At 35.4% G+C, this 17,474-nt stretch overlaps 1 protein-coding gene across 1 annotated transcript; it reads left to right on the plus strand.

The window, feature by feature from the left end:
- Nucleotides 1-1,685: 1,685 nt before the first annotated feature.
- LOC115414988 (uncharacterized) lies at nt 1,686-14,800 on the plus strand. Its single transcript, XM_030128373.1, has 12 exons — nt 1,686-1,778; nt 1,950-2,282; nt 2,369-2,647; nt 2,757-2,837; nt 7,922-8,257; nt 8,344-8,622; nt 8,730-8,810; nt 11,017-11,103; nt 11,193-11,221; nt 13,196-13,252; nt 13,592-13,660; nt 13,884-14,800. The coding sequence occupies exons 1-12, from the start codon at nt 1,718-1,720 to the stop codon at nt 13,998-14,000; spliced, it is 1,809 nt and encodes a 602-aa protein (XP_029984233.1). The 5' UTR covers nt 1,686-1,717; the 3' UTR covers nt 14,001-14,800.
- The last annotated feature ends 2,674 nt before the right edge of the window (nt 14,801-17,474 follow it).

Below are 17,474 nucleotides of genomic sequence, written 5' to 3' on the forward strand. Positions count from 1 at the left end.
TGTATTGTGCAGTTATTAAAAGACTGTTTGACATTATTACATGTAACAGTGTAAATGAATATGTATTTACTCAACATTAAAGTGAATGAAAAAATGACGCTGTAAATTTATATTTTGCTTAGTTCCTTAAGTATATTTTCAATCATGTAATATATCCTCATGCAATAAAAATGACTGAAGATAAAGCAGTTTGTACCTTTTATGTTTTCATACAGTATGAAATAATGTTAATCTGATTTATTTTCAGGGAACTGCAGACTGAAGAACACTGTAAGATAACCTGAAACATACTAATCACGTTTAGACCCCGTTGTTTTTATTTCAGAATCTACCAGTATTTGTCTGTTTTTAACGCACAGGTGTTGTGTATCCCTGGGCTTGTGTCAAGTTTTGAGATAAATTCTGCAAATAAGCATTTAGGCAAAGACTGTATTACTGGTTTAGGTTTTTTTTTGTTTTTCCAAATCAGCTTTTTGTCCAGAAGAGGATGCAACCAGTTAAATAGCAATAATCTGTAATGGTGCTAGTACAAACACAGAATCCAAATGCAGAACTCGGACGCCAAAAATATAGTTCAAAAGGTTTATTTATCACACACAGGTGAAAAATAATGATCAATGACAGAATCTTGATGATAATAGTTCGTGATATCCTCCTCTGATTCGTCCTCCGGATCGAGGGCGACAGCCCGTCTCCCGAGCGGTGTTAGGGGGGTTTTCCCGACTAGGGAAAAGCAAAGGGAGGTCAGGGACGGAAACAGGTCATACACAGACAGGCAAAAACTCAGGCAACAGGACATAAGGACTAGGCTTAAACTCACGTACCGGTAGTCAGGGCGAGAAGGTCAAAACCAGGTTTCAGATGAGGCAGACAAACCGACAGGGAGCAGGCAGAAGACGAAAAACCGAGGAATCCAAAACAGGTCAAAAACAGGCAGGCAAACGAACAAACGAGGTCAAGACGCTGGTAAGAACTACAAGAGTTACAAACTGGCGACTGACAGGGGGAAGAGACAGGGTTTAAATACACAAAAGGGAGGGAAGACAACTAGACACAGGTGGAGCAAATCAGGGCGGAGACAGGTAATCAGGACAGAGGTCAGGATGAGCGGGGAACAGGAAGTAAAGACGACAGACAAGACACATGAGGGAAAACTTAACAAAATAAAACAGGAAGTGACAAACAAAAACACAAAGAACAGACAAAACCAGACTAGCGTCTGGCAGCAGGGGTGACATAATCAGAAGAAGTAAAAGTTAAAAAAAAAAAAAAAAAACTCAAATAACTCAATCTGTATCTGATATATAAATTAGTGTTGAGTTGTTCTTAAAACAAATGGAGCAGAAGTAAAATCAGTAGAATCAACTCTTAACTTAATCAGCTCTGATCAGAAATCAGTCCTGTAAAAACATTGTAATCAGTGGAACAGTTAATAGAATGCCTTGTTTCTTTTATTTATTTCATAATTTGAGGCATATTATCACCATAATTATATAGAAGTAAGAAGTTTAAAGTGTGTGTGAAGGGATTTTCTGATTATTTTGAAGGAGAAGAAGAAATGTCTGCACACATTAACATCCACTGGCATGAGAAGAAGAAGAGCAGAAGTCGTTGTGACACACTAACATCTTATAAACCACAAAGAGTTGTAACATTTATCTTTAAAAAGCACCTGAAACTGAGAAGTAAAAGCAGAAGAGATAAACAAAGAAGCACGATGGCTGGATTCAGATGCATTCAAGTGTTTTTATTTGTGATTCTTCTGCTGGAGTTTACAGGTAAAGGACATTTAAACATGTCAAACAACAGACACAGTGAAGTGGATCAATGAATGTGGAGTTAACTCAACAAACAAAAGGAGGATGTGGAACTTTTAGGAGCGTTTATTTTCAAATTTGTGTTGGTTATGAAATTCTTTGTGTATCTCTTTCTCTGTGTCGTCTCTGCAGTAACAAATGGAGAAGCGTTGTTCATTTATGGTAGAGGTGGAGATGGAGTCACTTTGCCTTGTACCAATGTGAGAGATGGTCAGAATCAATGTAATGGGACGAGCTGGACCTTCAATAAAGGGAGAACCAGAGCAGCAACAGAGCTGATTCAACTTGGGAAGATCAGTGAAGATGCCCAGGATAAATCCAACAGACTGAATATCACAGAAGACTGTTCTCTGGTTTTTAACAAGGTCAAAGATGAGGATGCAGGTCTTTACCTCTGTCGACAGTACGATGAGTCAGGACATGAACGTGGTCGGAGCTCTTATGTTGAACTGTCAGTTGTTTCCTGTGAGTATTTACATTAAATTGTTTGCATTGGAATATTTATGTGATGCATTCTCTTCATTCTTTTCCTCTGTTTTCATCTTATTCAGTGACTGAACGTCAGGACGGTGATGATGTGACGTTTATCTGCTCTGTGTCAACACATGGACAGTGTTTTAGTCCTGTGACCTGGATGTTTAATGGTGTTGAAGTAGAAAAAGGTCACCCAGATATGACAATATCAACGTCTTCCTGCACTGCAAGTGTTACTTTTAACAGAAGAAAATACTTCTACACAAAGAAAGCTCAGGTGTTTAAATGTGCAGTGCGTCTCGGGAATAAAACCGAGGAGTTTTCCTTCAGACGTTCATCATCTGAAGAGCAACCAGGTCAGAATATCATCATCTCTTCACATTAAAATACTTTAATTCCAGCATATTCCAGCAAATGTTTCCCCATATTAAAGTTGTATTTATACTTCGGGGTTATTTTTTTCAGATGACAATGGGAAAAATAACAAAAACACCACAGTAACTTCAACTCCCACAGCACCTGAAATGAACACATCAGGAAACTCAGGTACTGAATTACATTCTTCTCTGTTTGTCTTGTGTTGAAGACCAGCTTTTGGCTGTGAATTGATAATGTTTCAATCAGGCCAACATATAAAAGGAAAACATTTTATATAGACAGACACTGATATTCACTCACTGCATCACATTAGTGAAATAGAGGAGTTTCCCTTTAAATGTTTATCATCTGAAGAGCAACCAGGTCAGAATATCATCATCTCTTCACATTAAAAGACATTATTTCCAGCCTAAAATTTTCTTCCACTAAGTTTTGTTATTATTACATTATAGCAGATGATGAACATAACATTTGTGAGCAGTGGGTTTTATTTAACATCTATAAACACACATCGACACTTCCTCTGCTCTGTCTCCTCTGGTGAGATTTACTGAATTGGTGCAGTTTAAAACTAGTGCATTACTTTTACACCTGAACTAATTGTGTATGTATTTGTAGGAGTCATTTCAAAACACTAATATTAGTAAGGAGAGTTTTTAAATGAGTTTATGAAATTTACTCAGGTTTGTGACTCTTTTTACTTCTGATTATGCCGTTATTTTACGTCAATAGCAGAGACAGAATTTTCTCTACTCTTATTGATTTATTTATAGATACAGAGGAAGGCCTTCTCAGAGCAGATCAGCCATATAAAACAGTCGTCATTTCCACCTGCGTTAGATTATTATTGGAACTAAACACTGACATAACTTGACTGATTCACCAGGATGTTCAATAAGACGTCAAACAGAGGATTTACTTCCACATACAGTCATTAAGCTTCAACCCAACACACTGAAATGAAATCAAGAGGAATCTCCAGCTCAATGACATTCACGTCCAAGTATTGGTCCTGGTCCTGTTGCACATACAGACAGCCCATAATATTTCCTCTGTATTACTGATATTCAAATAATCGCCCACCCTCCATTATAGAATAAACACATGTACAGCTCAGGTTTGACCACAGAGTGTTGTGAATCATGGAAGTCAGAGTTCAGAACTATTGCAGCTACAAATGTCACTTCTCCATGCGTCTCCTTTTATCTCCTCTAGCCTTTTTACTTCTCAATGTTGGTCCAGATCTGCATTTCATTATTAAGTATTTGAGGTCTGTTTTTAGCTTACCGGCCAACAGGCCGTAAGCTATTGTCGTCATGCGGCGTCCGTCGTCGTCGTCTGTAATCGTCTGTCGTCCTTTACAAAATTTCAATCGTCTTCTTCTCTTACTACAATTCCGATTGACTTCAAACTTGGTATACAGCTTCTTTATGATGATGTCAACAAAAGTCAGTGAAATTATTTGGATCCGGATCTGATTCTGGATTTAGTGCCACTTTGAAAAATTTCCCCATTATAAGAGATAGGAAGTGGATGGATGCAATAACTCAGTAAATATAAATGATATCCAGTGTAAATTTCTACAGTCCAGCCCCGATGGGGACATGACCAAAACATAATGGCCACATGCTGATCAGGATCTTCTTCTGGATCCGGGAACTTACAGAAAATTTAACATGGACTCTTATGGGGAAAAAATTTCAATCGTCTTTTTTTTTCCGAAACTACAGTTCTGATTGACTTCAAACTTGGTATACAGCTTCTGTATGATGATGTCAACACAAGCTATTGACATTATTTCAATCCGGATCTGATTCTGGATTTGGTGCCACTTTGAAAAATGTTCCCATTATAGGAGATAGGAAGTGGATTGATCCTTATAAATCAGTAAGTATCAATGATATCAAGTTGGAATTTGAATTTTTTACAGATCTGATTGGAATATGACCAAAACATGGGCTATTTCTGTAATATAATAAATACACATAACTGGGTGATAATAAATGGCATCTGGATACATTTCCCAAAGCTTTTAATTTGGTCAGTAAGCTACAGGGCCATTGGTCCTATTTTTAGACTAGGTAATATTCATCCACTGACTCCACCTTCTGTTGCCTCTTTATGGTCTGTGTTCCTTTTTCCAAATAAAACACATGCATGAAATATTGCTAATCTGTAAAAAAAAAAAAAAAAAAAAAAAAAAAAAAAGATTATGTGTGCAAGTCTTTTTCTTTTCTAAACAGGAAGTTAATGTGTGCAGAAACTTTAAGCTTTAGCTTTGAGATCCTTCTGTCTCTGTCAGATTCCACTGATCAATGTCAGCAAGATGACCCCACGCTTGAATATTGTTGGTTTTATTACACTGTAACAAGGATACTGTGAAATGTACAGTAACTTGCTGGCAGCAATTAGCAAGTAAGTTGCTGTATTACTTTCTACAGCATACTTACTGTATATTAAATTACAGAACCTGTAAAATACTGTAACTACCATTACAGTACCAATCACAGTACTGTAATTGCTATTACAGTACTGTAATATGGTGACGTATTTTGTATCACAGCAAATAGCAGACTACTGTGAAATGGGAATTTTGGGGTATTTTATTGAATACTCCAAAACAAAAACAAGCACTCAACTTTTTGTTTTAAAATGATGACGCGAAAAAAGACATGTAGATATGTGATATGCGCATTAATTTTAGACTTACATTTCTCATGGAACCAATAAAAGCCGTTCTCGCTTTTCTATCTTTTGCATGGTGAGTAAAAATAAAGAACTGCTGTTTGAGGTGATAGTTAGGATTTTTTGAAGTAATACATTTGAGAAAGTATTATGGCAAAGGACTGGGCTGTCTGATGGCGATGTAAAAAATGGGAATATCCTTTATTTAACACACTCTTGAACCAATATTGATTTATTTAGGTGGGCTTTGTTTTGGGTGGGTAAAATTCGCTTTGAGCTGAAAAGAAAGGTTGAAAATACAGCTGAAAAAGTTGAAACTGTGGCTTGTTGAAGAATTCTACAATTTTACAGTTTCATTTAGCAGACGCTTTTGTCCAAAGTGAAGTACAACATAAGCAAGAATTTAGACTTGAGGGAAAAACCCTTAGTAAGTGCAAAAAGTGCTTCAAGTTTGATTGGCCGCAGACGCTGCCATCAAGTACAAGAAGAAGTGCTGATTCCTCTATAAGAAATCATTAAAAAGTTTTGGCATAAAAAGCTGAATACTTAAAAAAAAAAAAGAAAAAGAAAAATATAAATACAAGCACTAATGTCCTGAAGAAGCTGAACATTTTAAAGTTTGAACGGTGAAAATCTGTGAAAATCAGATACATTTTGAGTGGTATTTTACTTGTGGAGTAGGTGGTCACATAACAAATACTTGCTCCCATCCCTTGTGAAGAATATTCAGAACAAATACATACTTACCTCTGGATAAATTCCAGTGATGTGCCTGCCTCCTCTGGATATTCAATGTTGAACATGTAGTATGACCCAAAGAGGGCAGCTAAAAAAAAATCCCGCTCAACATTACTGTATTTTGATTTACAGTAAAATATATTTTACTGTAGAATTCACCCGCCAATTAATTTTGCTCATGATGCTTTGCAGATCTACAGCAACATACTGTATACAGGTTCTACAGTAAAGCATTTGCTCATTATACAGTAATAATGCTGTGAAAACGACAGAAAATTGTTACAGTGTATTTACTATATGTTAAATCATGCATTTTTTTGTGGCCAAACATTTCTACTTTAAGCACAAATTTGTTAGTTCTAATTTAATCTGATTGGAAAAACATTTGCTGAGTTTTGTCAAATGTTTTATCTTGTTGTAACAGTTGTAAAATGTTTAATTTTGTTTTCACTTAAAATGAATTTCATATGTAGAAAGCAGAAGTTCTGTCCTTTCGCGTTACACCCCCATGGGACTTTTTTTCAGAAAAAAAAAGTATTATAGTCAAAGGCAAGAGACAAGTCATTTTTCTATCTTGTTTGTATTATGCATCATTTACACATATGTTTGTCAATTTAAAAGGTAGTTACACAAGAACATCATAGTTTAGAGCAAAGATAATAAAGTAACATTTAGTTTTGTGTTAAACAGCTGAATGGATTGAATCTGTCATCTCTGTGGTAAAACTATCACACTGTGAAAATATGTACATATGAAGACCACACAGTTGAAAAATGTGGCAGCACTATCATCATGGTGGGAAATTTGCCTCTGTCGATATCTATTTTTTTAAATGTTTTATTTCTCATTATATTGTTATAATATTATTTAAAATGTCAAATATCAGTATATGCCTTTTCTGTTTCTGTCTTTTTCACCTTTTTTTACACAGACTTGAAAATGTGGAGGTTTGTTTCCTTTTCTCAGTTTCAGTATTTATAAGTCATCACCACCACCAGATGAGCTGAGAATTTCTTAAATATTGTATTTTGTTCCATTACTACTTTCAGTGGTTGTTAAAAATAGCTTTTTGTTCATAAGGGGCATAGACGGTTAAGTAGTGCCTCAATGTGGTTAGTAAAACTAAGAATTGCAGTGTGCTGTAACATAAATAAGTGTACTATGTTTGTTTTGTTGCATTATAATGTGCTCATTATATGTTTCATATTTTTTTTCTCCATAAATTCACCTTCTTGTTGTTTGATGTGTATTAAATTGAATATTTCTTTGTTATGTATGTCTTCCATGATCTTGTATTAAAGTAACTGAACCAAACTAAGCAGCAATGAAGGCTCACAAACTCTATTAAACTCTATAAGTTTTTAGTCACCTGTTACAGAAGTGAAGTGTTTTAACTGGTACCTTCAAGAAAAATGCAGATGATCAAAGTCAACATATCTGCATGCACAAAGACGTTCTGACAAAAGAGGAAAAAGGAGGGCTGTAACCATGATGAGGAACTGACACTTTATAATCACAGGAAGTTCATGTGAAATGTCTTTATGAGGCACTGGAAACTTACAAGAAAAAGCAGAAGAGATAATAGAGACGAAGACGCACGATGGCTGGATTCAGATGCGTTCAAGTGTTTTTATTTGTGATTCTTCTGCTGGAGTTTACAGGTAAAGGACATTAAAACATCTGAAACAACAGACACAGTGAAGTGGATCGATGAATGTGGAGTTAACTCAACAGACAAAATGAGGATGTGGAACTTTTAGGAGTGTTTGTTGTCAGATTTGTGTTGGTTATGTAATTCTTTGTGTATCTCTTTCTCTGTGTCGTCTCAGCAGCAGCAAATGGAGACATGTTGTACATTTATGGTAGAGATGGAGATGGAGTCACTTTGCCTTGTACCAGTGTGAGAGATGATCAGAATCAATGTGATGGAACGACCTGGACCATCAATGAAAAGAGAACCAAAGGAGGAATAGAGCTGATTCAACTTGGGAAGATCACTGAAAATGACCAGGATAAATCCGACAGACTGAATATCACAGAAGACTGTTCTCTGGTTTTTAACAAGGTCAAAGATGAGGATGTAGGTTTTTACTCCTGTCGACAGTACGATCGTTCAGGACAGGAACGTGGTCGGAGCTCCTCAGTTGTTCTGTCAGTTGTTTCCTGTGAGTATTTACATTAAATTGTTTGCATTGGAATATTTATGTGATGATTTGTCTTCATTCTTTTCCTCTGTTTTCATCTTATTCAGTGACTGAACGTCAGGACGGTGATGATGTGACATTAAACTGCTCTGTGTCGAGACGTGAACAGTGTATTAGTCGAGTGACCTGGATGTATAATGACGGTGAAGTGGGAAAAGATCACCCAGATTTAACAATATCAAAGCCTTCCTGCAGTGCAATGGTTACTTTTAACAGAAGAAAATACTTCTGCTCATCAAAAGTTCAGCTGTTTAAATGTAGAGTGCATCACAATAAAGAAAAAACGGACTTTCCATTCAGATGTTCATCATCTGAGGAGCAACCAGGTCAGAATATCATCATCTCTTCACATTAAAATACTTTAATTCCAGCATATTCCAGAAAATATTTCCATATTAAAGTTCTATTTATACATCTGTGTTATTTTTTTCAGATGACAATGGGAATAATAACAAAAACACCAGAGTAACTCCAATGCCCACAGCACCTGAAATGAACACATCAGGAAACTCAGGTACTGAATTATATTCCTCTCCATTTGTCTTTTGCTGAAGACGAGCTGTGAATTGATCATGTTTCAATCAGGCCAACATATAAAAGGAAAACATTCTATATAGAGAGTCACTGATATTCACTGTCTTTTTTTGTAGTTGTGGTTTATTTTAATAATAATGTTAATGATAAATTTTACTTATGTGCACCAATTAAAGAATTTAAAGTTGCTTTGAAAGAGCAAGTTGAAAACAAACAAAAACAGCTTATCAAACATCAAAAATGCAAAACAAATAATAATGCATCACACTGTTACAATAACCAGGTAGTGTCAGATTGGGTGTAAGTGGGTATGCTAATAGTGGCTAGTACTGTGGAAGCTGTGGGAGAGAATTCCAGGGCTGGGGTGGAGCAGCTGGTATGGGACTTTTTCAATGTTTTGCTACAGTTCAATTCAGTTTGGTTCATATTACGTCAATCATAATAAACGATTACTGCAAGGAATATCACAAATTTAGTTTGGGGCCTTAAAAAGCCTAAATGTAAAGGAAACTGTGGAATTTTAAAACTGAAAATCACCACTCTGAGACGAGGCGCTTGAAGATGAAATTCTATGTTTATTTCAAGGCTCTATGTATGCACTGATAAGAGCACACACATCAACCATTCACATGTGGTGTGAGGGGAGATCTCTGTCGACCGTCCAAAAGGAAGACGCTTTTATACCCAAAAGTTCTTATATTAGTCACTTAATGCATGCATTAGACATATGATAACAATAATACACACAGGATGGGATCTTAACCCTCAAAGACCCAAACAGCCGCTGATCTAAACTGTTTAATACCTGTTGATCCACTAATCCTATCGATACATGTGAATAATTCAGGTAAAATGCAGTTTATCATCTTTTCATGGTCATCAGATATGATCCATAAGGACGTAGTTAACATGGAAACATCGTCATATTCTGTAACATATATTCAACAATAAAACCTATGTAGTTTGACAAATGATAGTTGAAGATGCTCCTTTTTCAGTCAGTTATTAATATCTTTGCTGAAAAACTCGCTTTTTCTTAAGTTTTCTCAGTTTTGATATAATGAACTTCAACTTTAATCTGAGCTTTGATGAACATCTACATGATCAGTAAATTAAATATGGGAAAATACTGGATTTTCATTGGAAAAAAATGCAAAATAGAGAAGGTAGAAAGAAAAAAGACAGAAAAATTCTATTTGGAGCTGCCACAAAAGTAGCACTGGGTCTTTAAGGTGAGAATATCATCTTCTTGATACAAATAACAATCACATTACATGACATACATGACTAATCAGTAATAAGAAAACAACAGCCACCAGAAAACTAACAAGGAAGGAAGGAAAGGTAAGAAACAAAGATGACAATAGGAAGGAAAAATAACCAGGAGAGTGAGGACAGAGAGGAAAAAAAGCACAAACTATGAGAAAAGGAAGCCACAAAGTTAAAGACATGTAATGGTGAATGAATCTTTACAATCACGGAAAAAAATATTAGACTATCAAAAGTCATCAAAAACAATGGTTATGCAATCAAGTACTAACTCCTGTGTGTATCACGGGACCAAAACAGACAGAAAAGAAAATATGGAATGTCTAAAAGCATTGTTTTTGTCAGTACAATGCCATAGATATTGATGTAAGAACTGAAGTGATTTTGGTTATTATCAAGAAAACATGGAAAATGGCTAGATATCCACTCTGAAATTAAAGTCTTATGAGCTATTTTTGTTGTTCTCATTATATTTGTCCAAACAAATGTACCTTTAGTTCTACCTGGCATTTAATTAAACAAGAAATCAAAGAAAACAAGGATGGTCTCATAATTTTTTGTGTTAATTTTTTTATGTTTTTATAGTATAAATGTAGAGAGACAGAGAGGATGAGGAGTGTTGGACGCATCATAGTCGATAAATCAATACTCTGAAATACTACTGAGCAAAACTTGTTGTTGAACCATTTTCCTCTTTTCTGGTTTATATTCTAACACAAACCTGTGGAATTTCGTCATCCACTGCCTGAAAGTGATGTAGAAACAAGACATGCTCACTTTTGAGATGTTTAGATTAAATAATTGTGCAATAATAATTAACAAAACATATCCAGTTTTCTCATCTTTTTAGATACAGCATATTGAACTTAGCTGTGGTCTGCAGTCAGAATACTGACATGTTCTTCTTGTTTGTGCAGACCAGTGGTGGATCATCCCCATGGTTGTGGTTTTCGTAGTTATCATCGTCACTGTGGTGGTTTTCATCATATGGAAGAAACATAAAGGTCAGAGATGAAAAGATAAAACTGTACCAAAATAATCCAGTGGATAATCCAGTGGAAACTAAGGTCAGCTCTCATTCTTTGTTTTGCAGGGAAGGAAAGACAGACAAATGGCGATGTTGTGAGTTTTTCTTTTCTAATATTAATTTAAATGATTAGATAAAGGTATTTGACTGTGTATTAAAGGTGCATTCAGTGTAATATTTGGAGTATTTCCATCCTCAGCATTTGCAGCTTTAGTTTTTCATTCCCTTCATTTCCAGTGAAATTGAAGCAATACTGAGATAAACTGAACCATTAAGTATTCTCTTTACATAAAGCCTCACTGTTTACCTACATTGTCACAAAGTTGAAAATAGGCCCGTTTTCTGAGTTCATGAAAAGTTGACTTTTTTGTAGATACATGGTTCCCACAGGACAGTGATGCTGCAAATATATGATCATCTTGTAGAACTGTGATTTCTAAACCTAGAGTCAAGAACTAAAGTCTGTCATGGAGCTTTTTTTATTGGGCTGCCAATTGGCACAGGTCACTATGTAGCAATGATGAGTGAGTTAAATTTCCAAATTAAAATAGAAGACTGTCTTTCTCTGGAAATGATGTGAAATCCAGAGGCTTCAGTTATAAGACATTTAACAAGACAGACATGATGTAAAACAGTAGGTCACAGCTGGTCTGGCCTTGATACGTACATTAACACATGGTCATCAAGTCATAACTGACATTTAGAAATTCTAACTAAACTAATGTATTCTTAAAAAATATACTCATAAGCACATGTTCAGTGTTATGATGACCGTTTTTTAAACAGTATATACACAAATGAAGAATAAACTTAGTGAACATTAAAACTGCAGAGACTATGGAAAGTTTTTTGGTTTTTTTTTAATGAAAACAGTCTGTGTTTCAGATATAAATCACATTTCAGTTTTAGTATTTCACATATCACACATTTTGGTTTCAATACCTTTTTATTGTGAATCCATATTTAACGCACTTGCATAACATCTCTGTAAACATTTGTAGGAAAAATCAAATGTTTGGTCGCTGCTGGTCACTGCAGACATGGACACATCTGTCAAAATAAAACCCTGCCACCAGCCTTGACAGCAATAAAAAGCCTTGAAAGCTTGAAAGCTTTTTGTTCAACCACATGTTTTACAGCCCACTTTTGCAACCCTCTTATGGGTCACAACCCTAGACTGTATATGATTAGTGGATGGAGGGATTGTTCTGTTCATTAGTTTGTGATCTGACTGCTGGAAGTTGACTTTTTGGAGTCAAAAGTGACCACATTTGAAGGAATTGGCAGAACTATGGGAGTGTGAGGGGTCGAGGGAGCGCTAATGCTAAATGGGGGAAATTGCGGGTCCACATTTTCCCAATGCTAATACACCTGCAGTACCTGGTATTAGCATTAGCATTAGCATTTAGCAGATAAGGAACAGTGAACTGCCATTGAACAACTGAAGTCTTCATCAACACCGTGCGTGTGTGCGTGTGAAAGATACAAAAGCCCAAAAATAATTAAATAAGAGACTTCCAAGGATGGTGTTTTGACAGTTGTGGAGTCGGTAAAAGATGAAGATCTATGGAAATTAATGACGTATTTCTGTAAGTCTGGGTCCTGAGAAGACACTACATTTCTATTTTGGGACACAAACTGAAAAGGTTTAGGAATTACTGTTCAAGAATATGATGGAATGAACAAGATGAGCTCAGCTGTCAGGTACAACTGTAAAATCCAAATTCATCTTGTGTAATAGTAAAACACTGACAGGGACCATTTTACTGCACAGTGACTATTATGACTTTTCATACATTTAATTAATTTAGCTGGTGATACTTGACTAAGGTTAAGGATTTAGAAGTTTTACTTCACAGTACTCTATTAGTATTTAAAGAATCTGAATATATCTTCCACCTCTGGCCCTACCATTTTACCCGGTTTCATGAAAATTTACTCGCAAACTAACAACGAAATGTTACAGTAGATGACTGTGGGGCCTCGGGACCACATTGTGTTGTTGCAACATCTGCACAAACTAATCTGTGAACTATATGAAATTAAAATTTGCTAAACTCTGTTTCCAGGCGCTGACTTCAAGCCCTGACATGATGCAGTCAGCGCCAGAAACCAGTCACGATCTGGTGAGATCACACAATTACGTACACATAATGTTACCAATGTTTGTTAAAACTAAAGCCAGATGAAACGTCTTAAGCATATAGTGAGACAGAAGAGAAACAGAAAGGGAAGTGAGGTTATTACAAATAGAATACACTGGAGTTGAATGGGAAGAATGAGCTGTCAGAGATCAATAACATCAAATCAAACCCACATCATTTTCAACATCACTGAAGCAGAAATAAATCAAGTTCCTCTGTATGGATAAGAGAAGCTAAAATGATTGTGGATTAAAACACAAATTAAAACTGAGTAAGAGTGAAACATGCAGTCTTTAGTGTTGTTTTGTATTAATTTTGTAGGCTGATCCTGAAGATGCTGTTCCCTACGCCTCCATCAGCTACACCAAGAAAGCCAACAGTGAAGCCCGGGTAAACTGTCTAAAAAATAATAAAACAGCCTTTATTTTATCTTGTGATACATTGTGTGACTGTTCTGTTTTGTCACATTTGAGAAAACAGACTAACCTGTCATTTCTTGTTAACACTGGTTATGTTGCTTCCCATGTGTGAATATCTTGATGGCCCTTTACCACATTGGGCTGTGGTGAGTTTAGTAATTTGCCGTTGTGCAATTTCTCACACTGTTTCTCAGGTTCTAAGTAAAGATGACGATGATACAGTGACATACAGTGCCGTGAAAGCTTCCTCTTCTTCTGCTGCAGCCTACACTGACCCCAGCAACCTCTATGCAACTGTAGGCAAAGACTGATAGAAAGTTTACTGTGTAGATGTAACACAGGCTTTGCCAGTAAATTGCTACAATTATTTATTTTATTTTATAGCATATGTATTTTTTTATTAATTGTTTAATTTGACATTTGTAACATTTTCATTATATGCTTCTAATTATGTTCACAAGCTGAAAATGCACAGTCCCCTTTAAGTTTTAGTTTGTAGCCTTGGTTTCTTGTGTTTAGAGATGCTTTTCTGCACACCTCAGCTGTAAACAGTGCTTGAGTCACTGGTATCTTTCTATCAGCTCGAACAAGTGGCCATTCTATGATCTCTGGGATTAGCAAGGCATTTTCACCCAGAGAGCTGCCTCTCAGTGGATATTTAGCAGCAACCATGCCCTGTTCAAAATAGGTTTAATCATGCTTTTTTCCTATTCTGATCCTTGCATTACAATTCAGCAGACTATTTTGATCATGTCTAAATGTCCAAATGCATTGTTTTTCTGCCATGTGATTAGTTTAAAAAGATTTGTGGTGTACCTAATATAGTGGCCATTGAGTGTACATTACAAATTTTTATTTATATATGGGTGATTATGGTTCTGTTCACTGTCTCTTACATCTGGACTGACTAATGTCTATGAGCAGATACTGTGCTATTATTATGGATTTCATGTATATAGTGTTTATGTTGTGAGCTGCCTGTACTTTCTTTTATGTTATGAATTATTTCCATAGTTTTATATTTTGTTTTGTTTTGTTTTGTAGTTTTGTAAAGCCCTTTGTTACCTTATTTTGAAAGTTTCACACAAATAAATTGTTATTTGCTTACTTACATCTGTAGGTGGTTTGTAATACGACTTCAACAAATTACAGAAACATGTCACTGAGTAAGTAACACCTGTAGAAACTCAAAATGAACCACAAGTCATTGTGAAAAACTTAAAAAGAAGAAATTACTGAACTTATGAGGAACAGAGAGAGAAAGAGGGAGAGAAAAATGAAACATTTGCAGCCACAATGAGGAAGTTTGATGAACAGGAAGTACAATACGCCTTTCTCTTTAAGAAGAAAAAACTCTAAACTCTTAAAAGTCTGAGAACTCAAAACCACAGGAACATGAAAGATGGAAAATCAGCAATCATATTCTATCAGTAAAATATTATTCTGCAGAAAGATTTAATGCACAGAGCTGAGTTATGGTCATTGTAACTGATGTTGCTGTAGTGCCACCTACTGTCAAGTGACGTAAAAGCAGTGGAAGTTCTTCAAAGTAAACATACAGTGCACACAGTAAAAATTCAGTTTTGCCTGCATCCACTCATACAATTAACAGCCATAGTGTTACTCAAGATTTCAGAATATGATACAAGGATAAAGGATAGATCTGACTGAAGTCATGGTTGTTTTTTCTTTAGTGTATAAAGCATAATTATAAAACTGATGCATTGTAACAAATATAGCTTTTGTTATTGAGTTGAGTCTCCAGAATGTACCTGTATATGTAATATAGTACAAATGAGGGAAAAGTGACTCTACTGGAAATCAAATAAAAAATAATCCCTATCATTAGCATTTTGTGTAAATAATAGCATTTTTATGGTACGCTTAATTATTTTCTGTAAAATCTAAAAGTATAATTCTTGGAGTCTGGTTCAAGATGTTGTTCTCATAACTTAACTTTTTATTTAAAAACAACAACAAAACAAAACACATCTTTGAACCATTTTGTAAACATAAGTTTTTGTAAGACTTTAGTAAATGTGGCACAATGCAGACAAAGAGCTAGAAACTATAGAAAAAGGTACTTTTTCTATCCTAACATACAAAACCACACAAGAGGTTTACATAATTGGTTTCAAGTACTGTGGTAACCCTGCTTATTTACTACATAAATTTGGCTGAATTTCTCCAATATATTAATTAACTACATTTCCAATCAAAGTAAATTATACATACTAATATACATACCAATTTATTTAAGGTCAATATGCAACACAAGGAGTACACTGAACAGCACATATTGTGAGCATGTCTATGAAATTCAGTTTCAGTAACTGAATAGAAAAAAAAGAAAACTTTACTAAAACACACTTAAAACATTAAATATTACTCCATAATAGAAATATGTTACCTAATAAAATAATAAATAGCAAAGGGGGATACACTAAACCCAAATATGAGCTCACACAAGGTTTGCTAAGTAGATACTATCTTGAAGTTAATTTTTTCGGCCATGTTTTTTTATTACATGTTTTTAAATGTAACATATTTTGAGGGTATGTGCTGAAACCTGGCTGTTTAAGTGACATTTTCATGGATATTCATTCATCAGTGTAAACTAGGGTGGTCCAACAATCATGGTAAAAAATAAAGTTTCAGATAACCTCAGTTAAAACCCTGCATTAAGTTTTGGCATTCAAAAGATGATTTAGGAAAACATTTGGAAGAAAAAGGAGATGTTTTAGAGGTTGCATTTTGCATTTTCAGCATAGCCAAGCTGACCTGCTAAGAGAAGCAGCAGTACTATCAAAACCAAGGTTCTAGTGTTTCACATAGCAATATATGTATTAAATAAGGCCACCGACATCTGTGGTACTTGAGTGAAGAATTGGTTGGCCTGGCACTCTTCAGCTCCAGTGTGACACCAGTGCAGAAGCAGCTGATGACTGACAACATTATGGAAAATGAAGGTTCTTTCGGTTCCACTAAAGCGTTGGGATGCCCTTAATCAAGCAGATTATGAAGGGAAGCAGATCAGTGATTTTGTCAACACCAGCACCATGCGTTTCTTTGAAACTTTGGATCTCCCACAAACATTCTTCAGAATTCCTCCAGAAGACTGGGCTGATGATGAAGACTTTCAGAAGGCTGATAAAATTGTGCATTCCAGAACAGTTGTCAATGATGTTGCTGAATGAGGGGTGGAGCTTATTCAAGACTTCAACTGTAGCCGAACAAAAAATGAAGATCAGAAACAGTACTTGCTCCAAGCTGTCAAAGAACACAGGAACATTTTTTGTAATTTCAATAAATCAACAGTGGTTGCTGGACTTTCTAAGTAACACTTTTATGCGAGTTGTGGTTTGATTTTGAGAGTAAAATTACAAATTATTCTACAATGCCTTATTCATTTGGCTAGTTATGTTATAGTATGTAGAGCAGTCTTCATGTGCCTTGTGCAACCTCTAAATATTAATTAATTTACATAACATTTGGACCGAAGTAATTTGGCCAGATATGGAACCAAATGCAGGGTTCTAATCCAGAGAATCTTAAAAAAAATTTTTGGACCACCCTAGTGTAAACTTTAGTTGTAATTATTCTCTTCTCTTGGGTAAATGATTTAAAGAATAAGTTTTACAATAGCTGGGTTGGTAGATATAAAAAATGAGCAACAGAAATAAGTTACCATTCTCATTTCTAAGTTATCAGCAGACAGTAAATTATCCTTATTTTCAGTTTTGCGGACTTTATTTTGAAAAACTATGAACCGGAAGTTCCTGTGC

Source organism: Sphaeramia orbicularis, chromosome 24 (assembly GCF_902148855.1).
Source record: "Sphaeramia orbicularis chromosome 24, fSphaOr1.1, whole genome shotgun sequence".
In the NCBI taxonomy this organism is placed as follows: domain Eukaryota; kingdom Metazoa; phylum Chordata; class Actinopteri; order Kurtiformes; family Apogonidae; genus Sphaeramia; species Sphaeramia orbicularis.